This window comes from Sinohyriopsis cumingii, chromosome 8 (assembly GCF_028554795.1).
Source record: "Sinohyriopsis cumingii isolate HCF-2022 chromosome 8, ASM2855479v2, whole genome shotgun sequence".
Lineage (NCBI taxonomy): Eukaryota > Metazoa > Mollusca > Bivalvia > Unionida > Unionidae > Sinohyriopsis > Sinohyriopsis cumingii.
This window is the reverse complement of record NC_142968.1, coordinates 9,725,999-9,749,023: the sequence shown is the minus strand read 5'-3', so window position 1 is coordinate 9,749,023 and position 23,025 is coordinate 9,725,999. Positions and strand designations below refer to the sequence as shown.

The window sequence follows — 23,025 nt, the reverse complement described above, 5'->3', positions numbered from 1 at the left end:
TTGGCTTTACAGCTGCATGTAGTAGCTTTGGCTGTACAGCTGCATGTATCAGCTTTGGATGTACAGCTGCATGTATTACCTTTGGTTGTACAGCTCCATGTATTAGCTTTGGCTAAACGTGGTCACTGGTTTAGACAACCACGTTGTGTAAATGCTAGCTTTGAGACATTGTCCGAACCAGTAAGAATAACATAAATCTGTGAAGATCAAAAACGTTTTCATGCCCATGCTCCAATATGCCCACCAGTTCATTTTAAAGACTGAGGCATTTTAAAGAAAGTTGACACTGTTACCTTTGATTTAAATACACAGGTTGAAAGTGTATCGTGGCGCTGTTTAGATTTGGCATCAAGAAGACGATGCCATTACTTGCTCAGACCGAAAGAAATAACCCAAAGTTGTCTCTGTGTACAGGAAATGCAAGCGTATTGGTCAGGGACACTGAAAGAAATGAACAGGACCGATATATAAGCACGTACAGCCTTGAGACCAATTGCGTTGAGTTCAGTGTGTTCGATATGTATGGTCATCTTCAGTGCCAGCTATGGAAATGGACATGCTGCTTAAGTTAATTACACCTGAGTTGTAGTATCCACTGAAATTACTCGCCCATGGGTAATAAAATTAGTGCGTGTGCTCCTGGTTACAGGTAACGTTAATATCGTTTGTTTTCAAGGATCGTAGTTCTGAATTGTTTATTTCGTTCTGGTTGTGCCCTGAACAAGCGCGCACGCACCAAAATTTACATATGGCATAATTCGGAGAAAGCGAAAGTTAGTCTGGTTTTAGGGGGTGCTTTATTTTTTATATGTTTTTTAATTTTTTTTATGTGCTAACGTTCACTCTGATTGGGTGTTTTAGTTTCTTGTTGTTATAACGTTGAATTTGATTGGGGTTTTTAGTTTTTTGTTGTTATAACGTTCACTTTGATTGGGTGTTTCAGTTTTTTGTTGTTATGACGTTCACTTTGATTGGGTGTTTTAGTTTTTTGTTGTTATAACGTTCACTTTGATTGGGTGTAATTAACAGACGCTTTAGATGACTTAATTAAAGTACCGATTATTTTCATTCAGCTTTTAAAACATACATTAACAAGTTTATATGCCCATCCTAAATTTAAATTTTATTCCGAGGAATATTACATTTACAAAATACAAATCCATTCTGAATTTCACGAACGACAACATCAAATGCTATTCATTTACACACGCTAATGTCTGTCACCTTCAACACAACAAGATGAATTGTTATAAAAACTGAAAAAGATTGGGAATCAAATTAAGTTGACTGTATACATCAATCTGCATACCGACAATAAGGCTGAATTTAAAGCTTATAAAGAAGTTTTCTTCATTTGCTTTTACAAAGGACCCGGAACTCGCCCAGTATATCCCTGCCTGCCTGCCTAGCTCCAATTTCATCGGCATAAAATAATAATAATAATAATAATAATAATAATAATAAGAAGAAGAAGAAGAAGAAGAAGAAGAAGAATGTAGCCAATAATGTGTTCAAATTGCAGTTAAAAACCAACCAACCATGTTTTCCGATTATAAAAATGCGACACTTTTACCTAATAAGGCATACAAAAGAAGTTCATTCGCGTTACGTCACACAAGAATAAGAGTTTGATATAAAAACAGTATTTTAAAGTTGCGTTCCAATTTGATTAATCTTATGGGTTTGGTCGAATTTGATTAAGTTTATGTGTTCAGTCAAATTTGATTAATCGTATGGTTTCAGTCAAATTTGATTAATCTTATGCTTTCAGTCAAATTTGATTGGTATTATTAGTTTTCTTGTAAACAATTCAAAACAAGCGCCATTTTTTGGTTTAAAAGAATAAACCATTTCAAGCTGACTTATGAATGCATTCAAGTGAATCAATAAGACTCATAGTGCGGTCCTTTGGCTGTGATTGAAAGGTTTGGCAATTAGCTAATTGAAAGGTTTGATAATTATTTAATAAGAAAGAAGTGTGATTATCATAAGTTTTATCGTAAGTTTTAAACTTTTTAATATTCAATGATTAATTTCATCCACCCATCCATCCAGATCTGTTTGCATTGAGATAAATTAGACAATATGGATCGTTCCAAGAACCCTCATAGTAAAATGAGCATAACGTTGATTTAATTTGAGTGTGGATTATTGCAGGCACGATGATAATTAACATGGTCTCTATACTGTATTTCACCTTTTGATTAGGAACAAGACAGCTAATTTTCAACTTTGATTTCGTGTCAACACAATATGCATCACTTTCTGATGTTAATATTGATTCAATGACACGAGTCAAAGATCGATTGAATAGAGAATGTTTAATCCATCATGTCTGATTAGTACCAAATCAATCAAAAGAAACTGAGTTTGCTGGGCAACACCTCGAAATGACGCTCAAAACGTCTTGGACGAGTTGAGTATAACACGTAATCAACCAAATTAGTTCTTTTTGATAATGCTGCTGCTTCAGGTATATTCAACCCTAACGAAAGAGAAGGTCCAACCGTCCAAGTTATTCTGAACTAGTTCAAAATCGCGTCCCAGAATGTTTAATTCAAACGCAGTATTGACAGGATGTCTGCATATTTTTTGTTTAACATTTAAGTTATATGCAAAAATGTGTGATCTACTGTTACCTGCGCAATCATTTATAATGGTGAAATATTTCACAAGTTACAGTTTACACAAGTGGGAGTGGGATTTCAGTTGGAAGCCAGTTCACAACGACACCTGTCAAACGTTGGGAAATAAATAAAATGAACAAATGTAATGGCATTAAACGATCTGAATTCTTAAGTTTTGTTTGCAATGAAATATTACCTTACTGGTTATATTGTCAAGTTTGCGTTGATCAAGTGTGACCCTAACTTAGCTATCATGCTGTGTAATGCAATTTCTGTCAAGACACCGGCCCGTAATGTAAATGTTTGGCTGACACCCTTGTGATACCAATTTAAGACCCCACACGATATATGGTGATCGTCCTTTAGTTTTACTGTTTACTCAAGTTAATGACCTAGATCAGACTATTATACACTATCGTTACACACAACCTAGAGATTTTAGTCACGTTTGCTTCCAACATTTTCTAAAAACGCCCAAAGAAAAATTGCTTTGAATCTTAACAAAATAGCTATTTGATGCCAGGCAAATTATCAGTCTCCCCTTTTCGTTCAATCTCTCAGCCATTGTTAAAATCTCCTGCTGGTTTAGAGTTTATTTAAAGCCGTTGGGAGTTCACATAGTTTTAATGACAACTCCTTGGTGTGAAGGTTATTAAAGTCCCTTTGTCTCGGATGTCATTTAAACCAAATTATAGCCTATAGAACCTAACACATCTGCTATTTCTTTTAAAAGACTAAATATCTGGAGGGCTTCGTGAAAAACTATCCTTCCTTTATAATGAATACCTTCTTCGCAGGCTTTTGTTCGTCAAACAATTTTAAGGTTTCTGTTAGGAGATCACCACAAGTCATTTTGCATTAGTATTGTGAAACATGGAGGTTTCTTGTTGATGTTGTTTGTTTTTAAAGAACGTATACACAGTCTAAAGCTGAGATAAATTTTGAGTAAAATTTAGAGCATGTCAGTATAAGGAAATAAAGAAGGCTTTGTGATAAATTAATAATTGTAATTGATGAAGTGCACTTGAAATGAAAATAGTACATGTATTATTTATTCTACGGCACAGTGTGCATAGTTACATTGGTTATTAAGAACGCACCAAATTGTAATTTCAAAACTACAGCTGCGTGCACTATCATGGAGCTTAAATTATACAACAACACAAAAAACAACCTCGGAAACAATCAATTTGTGCCATGTTAGGGATATTTTGAAATTCCACTTTTTATTATTTTGTAACAATTCCTGCGTGACACAGTCACTGTGCCAGATGAATGTGATGTGACCCTGCGGAGTAGCCATTTTTCTGATTCAGTCAGTGTTTTCCCTTGACTATCAAATAAAGCCGTGTGCAAATTTTATATAAGGTCACTGGAAGCGCGATAATACATTTTTAATTGTAAAACTGCTCCGCTATTTGGCAGTAACTACAACACACTGTCAGCATTTCTTACTTTTACACGAAGCATTTACAAGTGCATACTTTCTATCCAATTTTGAAAGCAGAAATACATGAACACAATGATATTAATGAAATTAGTATCAACACAATATTTATACGTCCACAGAAAATCAACTTCAAAGTTTTGTGGTTACATTTGAAAAGAAGCAGTATTAAGGCACAATGTGCCCTGCATGGATGGCATGGCCGGAAGTACTCTGTCCATCTTGCCTCATTAATTTTCGATAAAACTCCGAAAAACAAGCAGGAAATAGGATGATGCGAAAATGACGCCGACTGAGAGGCGGTACTATTAAATTAAACATCACAATTTAAAGATGTTGGATAGAATTCGAGGTCAAATTAAAACTAACATCGTTTATGTAACTATAAAAAAATATATTGATAGAGAAACGAATTACAAACTATTAAATATGCTTTGTTCGAACTTTATCTTATAGCATTGTTAGCAAAATAATTTCTGAAACTTCCAATATATATCACGATATAAAATATATTCCCTCAAAAAGTATCCAAAATAGCCACTGGTCCCCAGTTGTTAGAAGGTGATCTTACTCTATCTATTGATCTTTCCCTCATTGTCCACTGTAACACGAGTGACTGAGTGTCTCACAAGGACTGGTGCTTAACTCTCCGGAATGAAATAACAGGAATTCATAAGCCAGTTTCTTCACCTGCTTTTAACTGTAATCTCAGATATAATAGTAAATTCCAACCAAAATTTAACAACAAGAATATTTTGTTATATGTGGATTACCATAGCCTTTAGCCAAATATCAAGCCCATTTACCTGGAAATCAAAGAGTGTTGACTATCAAATTGTTTATTGAGAATACATAAACACTAGCCCAAATATTTGCACAAGTACAAGTCGATGTTGTTTATAAGCTCGATGCAGAATATAGATACATGTATTTGCCTCTGACTTGACCCTAAAATCTACGAGGTGTGGTTTTCAAACTTGAGTACAGTAGCGTTTGCACGCTGGTGGTCAGAGCAGTACCATATTCCTTCAGCACCAGTTACATATTACAAGTAATCTTTTAGCAAACTTCCATGTCGTTGCCACCATTCGTTCAACAGGTGAACGATAATGTAATTTTTTGGATGAAATTCACATCCTCGAGATCAGACAAGCACCATTTTTAATTCAGGACCTGCCACACATTTTTATGGTGTTTTTGAAGAAAGCCCTTGTCAACAGAACTAACCAGGGGCGCCCACAAAACTAATTTTTTGGGAGGGGTAAACATGTAATGGTCAGCCATTAAGTTCTACGGACGTAGTCCAAAGTATGATATGGGGTGAAATCCGAGGTGAAGGGCAAGTGCACCCCACCTTCGCCCTATGTTCGGACGCCCACTTAACTAACCCTTAGGAGAAGCGTCAATGTGAATATTTTCAAGATGACCGTCCCAGCATCCATTTAGCTTAGGGCAACATATTTCATTTTAGAACCAAGTACATATCGCAATAAGTGTCTCGTGAAAACCACATGTCGCTATTCCGATCAAGTCATGTCGTTATCTCCATCAAGCCAGAAATACTCATAATATGAGTCTGACGATAACGCGATATTGTCGGCCATACTGGGGATCATATTTGGGATTTTTATATTCAGGATCAGCTAAATATCATAAGAAGTCTTTGGGTGAAAACTCATTACAGTATGAACATCCGTTCGTATAGCGATTAGGTTCTCAAGATGGCCACCTAGATGGCCACATTAAATGTCAGGTTCATTTCGGACTATCCATGTATCATAAAGGTCTTTTAGTGAATACACTACGGAGACTATATCAGAAGCCAGACAGGTACACTTTCCATGAGGACAATCTACGATTCACAAGTCTTCTAGTGAAAATCAATAATTGATTTGAGTATGCTTTCAAAAGCAATATCGATTTTAGTCAACACTTTGTGTCCACATGACTATCCATTCAACAGATATAGCAATAATAAGATTTTCAAGATGGTGACTATTTTGGATTTTTACGGGGCGCCATTTTTATTTAGTACCAAATAGAATTCAAAATGAAATTGTATGCTAAGTTTCGTGACTTTCCTTCTCGTAGATTAGGAGATGTAGCGATAATTTACAACTGCTGACGGACGACAGACGTTGTCCCATCGCATCAACTCTGCTGATCTTCAACAAGTACAACTAAAAACAGGCATGTGATGTGATTACCGACAAACTTTAGTTACTATGGTTACTACTGGATTTTCTTTTGTAGGAACCTAGTACAACAGCTGTTTAAATAATTACGATTTTTCTACATATTTGTGGCATGACATTTAAATCTTTTTAAATTTAAATATTTTTGAATATGCGTGTATTAAAAGTACCTCAAGGTACGTGAAAATTAAATGTTGCAAAATATGTACTTGCAAACAAAGGACAGGTATCGTTTCAGCCAGGTTTTAGGTCAACAATGTTCTTTTCAAGGTTCTGATTACGTAATATAACCAAATTAAAACAAGGTTCCAGCTTTGCAATTACATAATATTACCAAACTAAAACAGGCTCCAGTTTTGCAATTACATTTTCTTCACTGAGTGTCATTCTTGTTTAGGGAGCTCAAAAAACGTATAACGTACAATGGCTACAGAGTCAGAGGCTGTCGTACAAATGTGAATATTTGACATTTAGTTCTAAAAATCGTTCGCAGTCGAAACTCGGCAAATATCACTTTTGAAAATTACTTGTAACACATCCTGTGAATTCACACATATGGAAGTATGAACCCCTTACCATCTGTTCCAAATCGAACTTGAACAATGTCACAGTATAAGATGTCTTGAAATTTCATTCAAACTTAAGATTCTGTATTCCAAAAATAATGTGTATGCAACAAAGGCAAGAATCTCGGTGCTCTTGTTAACGTTCAACATCGAAATAGTTTGCACAGCCATTCAAATGTATAAGTTTTTTCCACATTAATGCATCATAGCACATAAAATCTCCTTAGTTAATATCACCACTTGTATTATCAGTTATACACTCTGGTCTGAAAATTTAATTAGAGACTAGAATTGAAACCTTGCACAATTCCCTTTCTTTCCATTGAATTCACAACTGCACTTGTGTTTTGTTGGTGCACAACCGTATTATGTCTCAAATCTGTGAATCTGTGAATCGAACCCACACACACACTCTCACTAAGTTGCAAAATCATAGGGCCAATATGTTTTTGGTCCACTACCAAAGACATTTCACCGTGTGCTTTTGTTTGCTGTGCTCTAACAGAATAATGCGTTGTGTGTGAGTAGCAGTCATAATTTCACCAATCTATAAACGCCCTCCAGGACGATGAATGCACTCACACGTTAAATCTTAAAATAATGCGTGCAATGTCGCTTTCAGCCACCTTTAGATCACGAAGCTGATCCAGAGGCATCGTTACATGAGAGAACAATTTCAGCCGCAGAAAACTGTGTTCAACACAAACAGATACAAGTTTTCCTTTGGTCATGTCTAGTCCTTGTAAAGCCATTCAGAAATAAATAGCACGCTTTCATATAGTATGTTTCAAAAAAGCGCGATGCATGGTTTAATTTTGCGGGCTTCACAGCTTTTCCAATTTGAAAGTTTGCACTTTTGGTGCATGCCAAAAATCTAATTTCAGATCACATCAAGCTGTCGTCTCAAACTGCTGAATTCTGTAAGCATGATGCAATAGTTTAGCATTGTTTGTGTTATGCAAGGGATATCTAACCCCTGCAATATGAGTCTGTCCCCCATTTTGTAGCTGAAGCACAGATTGGTTGCCCTGAGGTCTTGGTCCCTGTGGTGGGCCTCCATTTTGAAGATGAGCCAGGTTTGTTGTTTGGTACGCAGTATCGTGACTAGTACTAGGCGAAGACTGGTTTGCCGTATGAAGTGAACTGCCAGCGGAACTTGGTGCTTGAAGTCGGGAGTTCGTCGGCGTAGTCTGCGAACCTGTCTGAGTGGACCCATTGGTTGTCTGCAGCTGATGTCCTGATGCAGACCCTTGGGACTGATGGTGACTTGTTGAACCCTGGGACTGATGACGACCTATTGACCCGTGAGACTGGTGATGCCCATTATTCAGAACTTGCATTTGGTGGCTGGAAGAAGATACCTGATGATGGTGTTGACCTGCTTGTGAATTAAGAGCCTGTATGGCCTGGCTAGCTCCGGACGCTACACTTTGTGTCTGGTGGAGTCCGCCATTTCCAGAGTGTGCCATATGATGATTGGAAGATGTCGAAGTCAGATGATGGCCACCTCCTGCAATCAGTCCATGAAGCTGGTGAGGCGGTTGATAAGGTGGAGGAGGGTAGTCTTCGAAAATATAGGATGGAAACCTTGACCTATGTTCTCTTGGAACTGTTGATATATTAACCCCTCGCGGTGCATGTCCAGCAAGAGCTAGTTGGGTGTTAATGCTCTCATAGCTTCGTCTATCTGGTATAACTTCATAGTAATTTTCAGAGCTTGAACGACTGTATTGGCAGTCAGAGTGCTCCCGATCTGAGAGGGACGGGTTCACGTAGAATATATCTTGAGTCATGGTTGCTTGGCTCGAAGTTACAGAACCAGTCGTTTTTTGTTTGCTATTTCGTTTTCTGTTCAGATAATACAAGATCCCGAAAACAATCGCAACAATGATAGAAACACCAGCTATAATACCCAGAGCAATGGCAGCGTAAGTCATAGTGTCGTGTTGTGAAGATGAGTCTGATTTAGTTGTGAGAGGTGGAACATATACGTTTGCAAGAGGGTCGGTTTCACATTCGCCGTAATAACCACTTATATTAAAAAAATAATTTAAACTGAGTGGCGTGGATGAATCACATTTACTTGCAACAATGTACCACATACGAGGGCCACTTGACTTGAATGTCCTTTCACCAATACATACATACAGAGGTTCGTCTGATTCTGTCCAAACTTTGCAACCGACCGTTCCGTTGGTGGGAGACAAAGGTATTACTTGATTGTTATTTGCGGGCAAAATGGCCCGCCTTTCCTCACATGACATTTCTGGCTTCAGCTTGTCTATCTGACCGTCGTAGTAAATTAACAAACTAGGGCAGCACTCCGATACTGGGTAGGATATCTGGTATTGTATTTTGGCTAAATTTTCATGGAATGTCTTCTGCATTAAGAAGCCATACCAGTTCAAATGTGTGAAGATCTTGCCTTTGATGATGCATGGCTCTTCTCCCGAAGACTGAGACACTATCAGCACATTCCATAAAAGGAAGGCAAAAATCCAGCTTAGAAAGTCGAATTGTTGTCTGTGAACGCCTAGACCCGAAACCATGTTTGCACTGCTAAAACCCAGTGTCACTAGCAGATTATTCACTGTTTCCGCCGATAGTTAATGTCAGTATAATTGTGACAGTGCTTAAGCTTTGAGCGCCTCGTTTGGTCGCAGTGATAAACGTTGAATCGTAGACCGTAAATACTACACAAAGTTGGCGCTTAAGTCAAACAGGCTTATGTCTTACAACAATAAAATCAATAGCGATATCGTTCTCATCCAGCATTCGAATCGTCAGAAATTACTGCAAATCTAGGGAGCTTATTTATCACCGAAGCCTTGCAAATGAATCCACAGAATTGCCGGACTTTATTTCCTTAGGCTAATTTGGGGCGCCTCTCTTGATATTTATGCGAATAATGTTGACTGCTTAAACCAAAGGGTTTAGAGATGTCGGCTGATCATAGATCTCCCGTCTTCATGAACTTGCCAGGTTTCAGTCTGAAAATAAAGATGAAACATGTCCTTAGTACGATGCATACGGAAATCAAACGATAAGACACCAAGAAGCATGAATCAGTTTGCGTACTCGATAAAGATGAATTTTTGACGTAGCATGAGCATATCGATAAAGATGAATTTTGACGTAGCATGAACATATCGATAAAGAAGAATTTTGACGTAGCATGAACATATCGATAAAGATGAATTTTGACGTAGCATGAACATATCGATAAAGGTGAATTTTGACGTAGTATGAACATATTTGTGTGACTGATCAAGATGAATTTCGATGTAGCATGAGGTCGAACATGTTATTAATATATAACAACAGAATGCTTGGTCTGACTGCCCTGTATGTATGTATGTATGTATGTATGTATGTATGTATGTATGCATGAATACATGTATGTATGCATGCATGTATGTATGTATGTATGTATGTATGTATGTATGTATGTATGTATGTATGTATGTATGCATGAATACATGCATGTATGTATGCATGCATGTATATGTATGCATGTATGTAAGTAAGAATGTATGTATGTATGTATGTATGTATGCATGTATGTATGTATGTATATATGTATGTATGTAAGAATGTATATATGTATGTATGTATGTATGTATGTATGTATGTATGTATGCATGAATACATGTATGTATGCATGCATGTATGTGGATGGATGGATGGATGGATGGATGAATGTATATATGCATGTATGTATGTATGTATGCATGAATACATGTATGTATGCATGCATGTATGTGGATGGATGGATGAATGTATGCATGTATGTATGTATGTATGTATGTATGTATGTATGTATGTATGCATGAATACATGCATGTATGTATGCATGCATGTATATGTATGTATGTATGTATGTATGTATGTATGTAAGAATGTATGTATGTATGTATGTATGTATGTATGTATGTATGCATGAATACATGTATGTATGTATTCATGCATGTATGTGGATGGATGGATGGATGGATGGATGGATGAATGTATGTATGTATGTATGTATGTATGTATGTATGTATGTATGTATGTATGTATGTATGCATGCATGCATATATGTGGATAGATGGATGGATGGGAAGATAATAATGTGTGCCTGATTGCTGCAAAAACTTCCTGCTACTTTATTCAGTGTATTTCAATCTTTGACAAGACAATTGAATTGCAGCCATTCAGCTTGTGATAGTCAGACAGTTAAATTATTTTTCCACTCCTACTGTCGATGTTCTATAGGTTAGGGTCTAATAAAACCGACTTTTAATTAGATTTATACGAGTAATCACAGACGGTTCGTCACAGAAATCCCGAGCAATCGATGGAGCCAAAGTAGTGTTAAAGGAAAATTAATTGAATTCTTAGACAATGCATTGGCAAACCGACAGCAATGCAGTTATTCATAAAATCTGATGATCTTTCTTTTATTTTCTGATATTAACAGAGATATTTAGATCTGTTTGTCTGCCTTAAAGGAGGGCATGTTAGAAAAGCGACGAGGCAAACGATCTATGAAAATACTGAAAGCAGTAATTCACACACAGGGACTTAGTATAATGAATGTTACACGAGGGCCATTTCAGTTGCACGAAGCAGCACATTCAGAAGACTCTGACGATACGCGTATCCTGGGACTATTTCAAGAAGTTTTATGTACAATAAGCCAGCTGAAATTCATCGTTAGCAAGGTAATTACTGACACTAAGAAATGCCTGGAACCTGCAGAGTATTAATACATGGCGAGCATTACGCTTTTGACGTTTTAGCCCAAAATTTCCGGTCACCTGGTATTATCAACTTTCCAACCCAGTCTGCACGAGGTCCTTTCGTTTATTTTGACAACACGAAACAATTTAGCGGACAAAACCTTGGTGTCCACGGTGTATTTGTAAAATGTCACTCTCACCGCTTAAACAAAACACAAGGGAACATCGATTTTAGTGTACAAGTCCCAAGATACAAGTTCATAGATTATACGTCCTGTCCTGAGAAATTTCCTAGCAGTGGAGCAGCAAGGAATTATGCGCCCTCCCCCAGCTCCCAAAACTTAATTCTAGGGCCCCCTCCTAATAAAAATAGGGTGTTTCATGGGACGTTTAGCCGCCCTACCACCCCTCGACCAGCAGTTGTTGAGATTACCTGGGCTGTTGCTACGTAACTGTGTCCAAGAAATCGACTCGTTACCCATGGGATACGTGAACACCTGATGACTGCTACACCTGCATATCGAAAATTACAAACACTGGATGGACAAACTGATTTAGCTCTGCCATTGGCATGTAGTTTGCTAGAGAGATGACGTGATGTCAACCATAATGATTCACTATGCTCAAAAACACGAAAATTAATCTGACTTCAGGGATTCGAACATGATCGTTTTACTCGAGTCTGATATGATGTTGTTATCAACGGATGAATCATCAGAGTGGGATGCTAAAGCAAGAAGGAACCGCTGCTATTTTCACGAAGCAGCAACACGAACTACTTATCCAAGTGATAGAAAGAGAGGATAAATATATCTGAAAATTTGTGCATAACTCTCGACAGAAATCTGTGCATTGACAATGCAAACTAAATGGATCAAATGCAAATGTAATAGATGACTACCGGTTAGACCTGCGAAATGGATCAAATACAAATCCAATTGATGATTATTGGTTACACCTCCGAAATGCAAATTTAATTGATGATTACTGGCTTCAGGTGCGAAATAGATCAAATGCGAATGTAAATGATGATTAGTGGCGACATGTGCGAAGTGGATCAAATGCAAATGTAAATGATGATTACTGGCGAAACGTGCGAAATAGATCAAATGCAAATGTAAATGATGATTACTGGCGACACGTGCGATGTGGATCAAATGCAAATGTAATTGATGATTTCTGGTTACACCACCGAAATGAATCAAATACAAATGCAATTGATGATTACTGTTGCACATAAAGAAAAGACATTTTCTTGACAAACAAAACCATGACCACAAAGCAACGTCGTTACCTTCTTCTTGTTTTTCACGTGTTCGTGAAATTTATGAAAACAAATTTTTCGTTTTCTATTTTAGCAACAAGCTGATTATGTTTTGGAATGAATAATAAATCTTTCTCTCCATCTACCAAGCATGCGCATAAAATATTGTACGAATATTACCACTAATTTGATATATTATTTTCACTATAATGACGCAAGGTTTTCGTTCACAGTTTATACTAATTAAGGGAATCTGTCTCATAAAAATAAAAACAAAAGCGAAAGATAAATAAATAAAATAAATTATACACGTCATTTTCTCAAGAGGTCCACTATCTTCTTTTACAACGCGATATTAAACTTTGGAACAATTGCACATTGATATCGATCAAACACAAACACAGAATGGCCCCCAAGCGATTGAAGGCGTAAAGGACACACGGTACTAATGATATGGAAAAATGGAAAGCAGCCTGGAAGTGGGTGAACATGAAATAGAGTATATAATGGTTTAGCTGAACAGGATTGGTTAATAATGTAAGTTATGTTTTAGGAAAAAGAATCTTTTGAGAGTTGATCCTAGTTGTAAGTGGAAAAAGAAAATACAGACTGTTTTATTGATGAAATTTCAGTCCTTTAGCAGTCTTGAGTTTTGAACACTCATTACTAAAATTAGCACCTTGGTGCTAAATTGAAAGCACATGTTTCAAACACATGCAGGGCCAGAATATGCCGCGGCTCATATCCTTTCCTTTACACAGAAGCTGACATCCAGGTTTCATCTATACTGATAAATATAGATTTGATCATGAGCACTAAAAAAATTTAAAAGTTATTGAATTTTTAATATCATGGGGTTTGCAGAGGTTTACTATGGGAACTGAATTAGTACCGTGAGTCCTAAAGCGCCTTTCGGTTGCAAAACAAAGTATTTCACAAAACGAAATGAACGTGCTACTTGATGCACATATAATTAAACCCCGTTTATAGCAGTTATTCAAAATTTCAACTGCAAATATATATATATATATTCTGACAAAAAAGTATATCAATTAAACAATGTCGGGACGGCCATTTCGGATCAATGCTGCGGTGGCGCGTGGGTTTGAAGCACCCGCGTGCATTATTTTTTTTTTCCGCCGTACTTTGCTACTGATAACAGTCTTTGTTTTAGTTACCAAATTGCCTCATCCACCCCCACCCCCAACATGACGAAGAATTGTTCTCGTTACACAATGGTGACGGTGAGGTACTGCGAAAATCTCAACAGCACACACACACACACACACACATACACATTTATATATATATATATATATATATATATATATATATATATATATATATATATATATATATATATATATATATATATATATATATATATATATATATATATATATATATATTTACGACGGCGCCCTCAGCTACACATCCGGGGGCACTGGGTCAATGCCATGACTTTATGGAATAGCAAGTGTAAATGGAATTTGAAATGTATAACAAAGATGTGTCATGTGAAATACATAGCATATCCCCAAGATTAACTGTCCGTGTATTAAAGGGACTCGATTCAACAGCTGTCCACATACTAAAGGGACTTGATTCAAGAGATGGAATGCTGCTGATTGCACGGTAATATAAGATGTGTTGCTTTATCTTCCATTCAAGATACAGTGTAAATTGGATCAAAAACTACTGAAATAAAAAATGATGGACCATACGGGTCCGTCGAGGAACGTAGCCCGGTATGGCAAGTTAGCGGGTTTTGAAATTAAATTCTAAATATGCATTGAAGTGGGTGAGACTGCATTTAAACAAATTCGTAACAAAAACTTTACACAGTGTTCTATAACTCGACCCAGTGAGCCACAAGACAGATACAAAAGCCATGAAACAACAATAAGAAGAAAGGAAATACTTGATAATAGAAAATAACAAATATGAAGTGAGTTAAGTAAGTATTATAAATAAAAAAAAAAAAATAAACGTGTCTTAACACCACTGCCCCATCCAATAGCGTGACTCAAGTGAGAACAGCAGTATCGAGAAAAAGGGAAGTTTGGGATCATGTAATATTCCAAATTTGACATGAATTGAGTAAACGCTTATTAAAACATGGAGATGTAATTCAAACTTATTAGCTGGTTTTACACTTTAACTCCGTGGCCCCGCTGGTTGATTTGACACAGGTGCAGAAGTGGTAGAATTGACCCAGGCGTAGATGTGGTCAAGGGAGGATGATAAATATATGTTAATACACTCTCAGTATAAAGTGAACTGGGTAAAGTAATTTTAAAAATATATGTGACAGAAAATAACAACAAACAAAAAAACAACAAAAGGTAAAATATTTAAGAAATAATATAATGCATGTACTGCGTGATCCCGTGACCTCAACCGGAGACACAGAGTAGTAAAATTTATACTACTTGGGTTATAGAAATATATGTTAAGAAACGTTGTGATTAAAATAAGTCTCCAGAATACTTTTTGACCACGTGGCCCAACTCAAATGCACTACTGAGAGACGGGGAGCACGTGATTTTTTATTTCAAATTTGTAAAGTGAATTGGGTAAGAGATTATCGAAACAATTCACGAAAAAACTGCAGCCAAAATGTGTCCTTAACGTAATTCTTGACTCCACTGCCCCCTGTCAGGATCAGAAATAGGGGACAAAAGTGGTACTGATTGAAGGGGAGCACGTGATGATAGTATATTCCACTTACGAAGGAAATCAGGGATTCGGGTAAGGGATTAATGAGAAACAATTTTTGGGAAAGAAGCGAGATAAAACCCTTTAACCAAAATGTGTCACTAATTTAATTGGTGTTTCCATGACCCCATACAAAGGCAAAATTAGGGGAAACGAGTGATAACGAGAGAAGGAGAGTATGCGATGTTGTTATATTCCTAATGTCAAATGAATTGGTGTAGGGGCTATGAACATGTAGGTACTGAAAGAACTGTAGCCAGAAATATAACCATAATGGGTCCCCGTTACAAGTTTTGTCGCCATCACCCCCCACCAACTCCCAGGGGACGATTATGTCAGCAAGAGTCGCAATGATATTATTTTCTAAATATAAAGTTAATCCGGTAAGAGTTTACTTAAAAAAAAGTTTTGGAGATTACCCCCACCACCTGCCCACCACCACCCAAAACTGTCTTCCTGTTAAATTTGATGGCTCCGCCAGAGTGTGCGTAGGACTGAAGATCCGGGGTAGAAGATGAACAGAAAATATTCGAAAATAAGAATTTTACTGAATGAGCAATGCAAGAGCTGGAAATATTGTTTCAAAACCAAAATGTATCCAGTATAATCATTGAACTTACGGCAATTATCAGAGACAGAACCCATGGGTAAAACTGGTACGGACAGAACCATGGGTAAAACTGGTACGGACAGAACCATGGGTAAAACTGGTACGGACAGAACCATGGGTAAAACTGGTACGGACAGAACCATGGGTAAAACTGGTACGGAGAGAACAAATTGATAAAACTGGTACGGACAGAACATAAGTGTGTGATTATATTACGCTTCAGTTATGAAGAAAATCAGATAAGGAGTTACTGAATTACAAGTGCTGGGGGAAAATGAGAGTGCTGGAAAAATCAGGAAATAAAACAATATCTAAAGCTGGCTACAGACAGACAGACATAAATAACACAAACTCTAGATGCCCCCATCTCAAAGAACAAAATAAATCAATGCAAATTCTTCCATAAACGTGACAACGTATGCAAAAACCAACCAGGCTCAAAGAATGCATGCATAATTCATACGTTTTCGTCTAGGAAATGGTTTTCATTTGAATACTTTCTTGCCTCTAGGCCCTTCCACACATGCAAATATCGGCATTTTCACATGGTATTGACATTTGCAACAAACCAGTCCGCATTATAAAATCTACAGTGCTATATTCTTTGATCATGAATTATTGACCACTTATTTTTTAAACTTTATTCATTTTAACACCACTTTTGTGTTATTTATTAATTTCAATAATACGGAGAAAATATATGATGACAAGCATTGGAAACGGTGAAGGTATTAATTGTAGCCTAACATTTCATGTTAGGTAAGCTCCTACAACCATAAAACAAAAATTGTTAATAGATAAAATAATAGATAGAAGAAGAAAAAAGACAAAAAATATGACAGGGAAAAGTATTCAATGATGATACAAAACAATTGCTCTATGAAATGATTTTAGAAGGAATAAAAACTAATAGACTTAATCTACAAGGATTGCAATGAAATCTCCATTCGAGATCATTTTAAAACGAAACGTTCTTGCAATAATTAGCAATACTGAAGAAAACATACAATCAGAGTGTTATGATCACCCCGTCGACTTAGTTTTATGCTGGAAAACAAAGAATTGATGCTGTAGATATAACTAGAGCGCCCCCAATCGGCCTCGTTTCGCATTCGCTGATTTATGACTACTGTAAATGTAATCCTGGCAAAGAAGTCGAATAGAAATACAAGTATCTCTAACAATAGAAAAACTGTAGGAAACACTAAAATTTAACTTTCACAAATCATACTGAAAGATAACTCTAACATTTGGTAACAATAACAACAACAACAATACTACTACTACTACTACTACTACTACTACTACTAATAATAATAATAATAATAATGATAATAATAATAATAATAATAAGAAGAAGAAGAAGAAGAAGAAGAAGAAGAAGAAGAAAAAGAAAAAGAAGAACGTCTATCTATGAGGCGAGAGGAACAACACTGGGCATGCAAAATTTTGACCTTCAGGCCAGACTCTCAGATGTTTGAACTGCGGAATCAAATACATTTCAAGTCCAAGCCAGCCCATCCCTGCTTGGACTCAATTGGCAGAAAGTCAAGGGAGAAATGGCCAAGCGATGATTAACGAGTTTAGTGCCAAGTTGAATGCAAATATGGCACTTCTGGTTACTTGTTAGTTGTGAAGTCCACAATTTGATCAATGTACTGGACAGCACAGTGTGGCTAACATACTGGACAGCACATTTTGGCCAACATATTGGACAGCACAATGTGGCTAACATACTGGAAAGAACATTTGGGCCAGAATATTGGACAGCACAGTGTGGCTAACATACTGGAAAGTACATTTTGGCCAGAATATTGGACAGTACAGTTAGGTCAGCATATTGGACAGCACAATGTGGCTAACATACTGGACAGTACAGTTAGGTCAGCATACTGGACAGTACAGTTAGGTCAGCATATTGGACAGCACAGTGTGGCTAACATACTGGACAGTACAGTGTGGCTAACATACTGGACAGTACAGTTAGGTCAGCATATTGTATAATATACTTTGGGCAATTTAGGTACGCCTTTATATTCATAGTACATCAGATTTGTATCCCATATTTGCATCTTTTCTAGAAATAATAACAATCATCATTATGACACAGATGTAAAAAATAATAATAATAAGAATGACAGACGAAACAAAACAAGGGTTCAGTTGGATTCTTCTGCGTCCATTTTCGAACTGACGGTACCTTTCCACATTTAATTATGAATTCTATTCTTCATAACTTTTACAACAAGTGTTAGGACTATTATGTTTATTTATTTTCACTTTCATCGTCAACATTATTATCAAATTCGTGATAGTATATTACTTTTGCGATTGCTATACGCACCATACACTTTGTGTACAAAAATTGCCAATCAGTCTTATAGTTTTTATAAATAAAGTATCTTCAACGCGAATTCAATTTCGAAGCTCTATACATACAGAGTGAAACAACCGGAACAATTAAAGAGTCCAGTTACATACAGTACAGTTAGAGGGTTATCATTATGCCCTGGAAACGCTTAAAATGCAACAGCTTTTGAGGGTTTGCCCCTCCCCCTCTTCCAGGAAGATCTCGTCCCACAGACCACTCACCTACTATTTTACTCACCCTTACCCCTTCCGAAATGTCTGGATATGCCACTAACATTTGTAAAGGGTGTAAAACTTGAAAAGTGTCTTCAATTAAACTTTGACAACAAAAACCTACATGAATTTCCATGCAAAACTGTTGTTTTTGTTTATTACGTCCAACTCACTTCATCTCGCTTAGTGGGAAATACGGCTTATCTTCTTTTTGTCATTTCATCAGCCCCATGTTGGTAGAGCATCCCAATAGTAATCCCAGTTCAGATGCCTCGGTATGTCGTTGGGAAATACACTTAGATATCATTTCCATGCCATGATATATCCAGTCATTTTTAAAAGAACTATTTATTAAAACTAATTAAAACTCTTTGCTTATATGTATCAATGTAAACTCGCCTCCTTCGCTAAAGATTGATGTCATTTTTTCAAACAATGGAGAGGTGTTAAAAATATCTGAATCAAAAACTTCCTATTGATAAATATAGAGATGAAAATCTCTCTCTCTCTCTCTCTCTCTCTCTCTCTCTCTCTAGGGGCCCCGAGTGGCAGAGTAGTCTAAAGCGCTCTCCGTTAAGGATCACTGCCATCTCACCTCTCTCTGCGTGGGTTCGAGTCTCGGACTCGGCCAATGTGGGAATGTGAGAGAGCTTGCCAGTAGCTTCTCGTGGGTCGGTGGTTCTTTCCGGGTTTTCCGGGTTCTTCCTCCACCATTAATACTGGCCGCCATGTATAGCCTATCGTGTGCTGAAAAATGGCGTTAAAACCTACAACAACAACTACTCCCTCTCTCTCTCTCTCTCTCTCTCTCTCAATACTTAAATAAAGTGATACATATATTTACCTTCTCATCAAAGAAAACAGATTGAAACATCATAAATACCTTGCCCATCGTGCCGTATTCTAAACCCAAAGGCAAACAGGATGTATGTGATGAACAATATATGTTATTTTCCAGTCATTGTTGCTTACATCACACGATCGGGTATAAAAAAAAAAAAACCCCCACATATACCGCTTTTATCTCGGCACCTTTACAGGTGAGTAATGAGGGGAAAATGTATGGTATCTGTTACATGTACATATGACCAGGTACAAGCTGCGTTACAGACATTTTAAATAATAGAAGTAGTCCGCAGGCTATTATATTTTGTGATCTATATCGCACCAATAGTGTATTCAGAAATGTTGCCGTAAGGCTTACATTTAGAAGCTAATCTTCAATGTGTCATAGGGTTGGGTTAAGCAAATCTTATTTTAACGACTGGTAGCCAGCTCGTGTTCTTAATTTGTATATATTTTAGAATCCAAATTTTCCTGAATCGTCGATGAACGACGTTATATCAGCAGATCATACGATAAAGGCACCAATATTCAGCCAGTGTTATTTCAGCACATGTCCGAATGCAATGCGTACTAGGCTTGGTCGAAAGTCAAATTTAGCCGCACTAAAATCTAAGCTACGCTGTAGAAATCTTTGATATCATTTTCTCCTAAATACAAGCTTACATTGATATATTAAGTTAAGGACCAAACCAGAACCGGCGAAGAACACCCATTATGTTTAATACATTATGTACACTCAGCCCAATACAACACATTATTATTATTATTATTATTATTATTATTATTTCACATGGCAAGTCTGGATACATCCAAATGACAACTTCCCTGAACGGCAATGTACTCCATATACATACCTTACGTGTTTATATGAAAATTTCATACGTGCGATTGAACATTAGGTTGTCTATGGTGTACCGTTGATATGGCTGAGCAATCCTGTTTAGAAGGTTCAGTTCACACCTTTATATTACTTACTAAAAGTAGAACTCCAAACATGACGCATGGGTGATGTTGTAAAAATAGAATATGACTCCCAGGGTCTCTCAAAACTGCACCGAGTCTCCTTCTAAGAGCTAATTGCCCAAGAACCTATTTAAAAATCGCAGTAGTACATACACATTTTCAGAACAAGAAAATTATCAGATGGTGGTAAAGTGAGTCTTCAAAACCCACTTGCACTCGGCTTGTGTGACAGAAACACACTTTCTGAAGCACTGATGTATTATTCATAAAACTGAAAAACAAGCGATAGGACTATTCTGTTTATTTGTTCTGAATTTCATCATCACTATTATTATCACATTCGTTTATAGAGACGATGCGTCATAACTCTCTACATTGTTGGTGACAGGCGAAGGAATATCACCTCAACAGGCAACTTCCGATTTAGTTCTGCGTATGTCATGGTCAATTCTAACTTTCAAGACGGTATATTTTTCAAATCTACATACTGAATACAAAAACGAGGAAACCAACAAACTGAAAAATTTAAGAAAGCATTACGACAAGGATTTTAAAAATAACCCACAAAAAACAACACTTGCTGTTTCAAACTAGTAAGATCTCGACATATTTTAAAGCGATTCCCTTGTAACATATTCACTTACACAAAATGAAACGAAACGGTCAGCAGGGTGTTACCCTTGTTTTGTTCTTAAGAAATGATCGGTACAACAGACTCCTGATTTTATTTCTTTTTTTAGATGATTCATGGTTTAAGAACTTACCGGTAAATTAGATATCATGAAAATAATTAAAGGGTATCATATTTTAGACAGAACTTAGTCAGTTTAATCGTTTCACTCTTTCATCTTTATTCTATAAGAAATTGAAACGTATCATATTTAAGACAGAACTTTGTCAGTTTAATCGTTTCAGTCTTTTTTATTTTGTACTTCTCCTTTGTTCTTTTAAAGCCGACTTTTTCATGTCACAAAAACACTGTCCAAAAGAGGATTTATTTAAATAAAAAAATGAATGAAGCGTTCCAGACATTGTCTTGAATTTAAATAATTTACTCTAATGCTTAATATTTTTATGAATAAATAAATATGTGAAAGTCTTTATCTTCATCATAAAAATTAATTGCTGCGGTCAGATTCTGCACGTCATCAGATAACGAACGTAACAAATGTTAATTCAGTCGCCGGACACGTGAACGAGAAAATATCTTATCCCAGCTTGTGTCTTCTCCATAATTAATAAAGACCTTCATATTCGTAAAACAAATTGAAGTATGTTCTGTCGACATGTTTATGTCTGTCAGTTTTTCTTTATCATCACGCAATGGCTGCCAAATAAAGATTGATATTCTACATGAGAACTTGTCTCGAAAAAATAATAACGCTAGCATTTTGGATCGTCTTTTTATTGCTCCGAATGTACACCGCATATAGCCGCTTAACATTCCATGAGGAACTTTCTCCTTAATGCATCACACCCTTCAAAATGATTGACATTGTTTTGGAACAAGAAGTGACACAGCATAACCCCCTGTCTTAGCCTTCTTATTTTCTTAAACATTTTGACTGACATTATATTGGCATTTCCAGCCAAGCGTACAATATTCAGGTAATTTTATGGCAGCAATAACTTCTTCTTCTTCCCTTTAGGATTTACATTTGAAGACGTCACCATTGTTTTATTGGTAAAAAAGGCAAGTGAAAGCCATTGTGCCTTCAATCAGGATATCGAAATTACCATATTGTAAATTTAGATTACGCAAAATATTGACTGATAAAGGTATAATCAATGCTAAAACTAAAAATATATAACTATTTAAATTGATAGTAATACATTGTTAATAATAAACTGATAATACTAAATTAATAATATTACAGACATAAACGTTCTCTTGTTTAAGTCTTCTATATTAACGAAAACGCATTTTATTCCTGCACCCACCCAAAACCCGTTTCACTGATGCAGCTGTGATCAGAATATATTATGCATTTCCTTTTGCGAGATAAGGCAAGTATGTTGCTAACTAGATTTTGAATATAAAAAATGCATAAGTGATTAATCGTTTCAAAAAATTATACCATAAGTTTTCCATGTATGCCATGCTCATCATTAGATGTGTATATATGAAGCAATTAGCACATATGGTCAAGCAGCATCTAAAAACCGTGTTCTGATTGGTTGTTGGTGTACTATTTACTTCTACTGTTAAGTACTTAGGGTTAACAATGGTAATACGTAATAAAACATTTTAGAACCATCTTGAATATTCTAGTTTTCACTCTTGTCATACTTTCTTTTACATTTTCTTGCTTCTCCTTTCTGAAACAACATTTTAAAAAAATAATGAAAGAAAATATACAGCCACCCCCACCTCAAACATTGTTGTTTATAGAAATGTTCCCTCCCCCTTCCGTTTAATAGATGTTGTGATTTTGGGATCCCTACTTGAATGGACAGAAGAAGGCAGCACCGCACCCCACCCCCC

The 23,025-nt window shown here is 36.5% G+C and overlaps 1 protein-coding gene across 4 annotated transcripts in view; it reads right to left on the bottom strand.

The window, feature by feature from the left end:
- Nucleotides 1–853: 853 nt before the first annotated feature.
- LOC149792955 (uncharacterized) overlaps nucleotides 854–23,025 on the bottom strand; it is a 29,881-nt gene continuing 7,709 nt past the window's right edge. For 2 of the 4 annotated variants that reach the window (XM_089966821.1, XM_089966822.1), the window contains exon 2: nucleotides 854–9,825. In XM_089966821.1, coding sequence (XP_089822947.1) covers nucleotides 7,726–9,384 — 1,659 coding nt within the window. In that variant the 5' untranslated portion in view covers nucleotides 9,385–9,825 and the 3' untranslated portion in view covers nucleotides 854–7,725. Of the gene's footprint in view, nucleotides 9,826–19,575; nucleotides 19,726–23,025 lie in introns of those variants that run through there. The other 2 variants (XM_089966823.1, XM_089966824.1) reach the window with 2 other exon arrangements.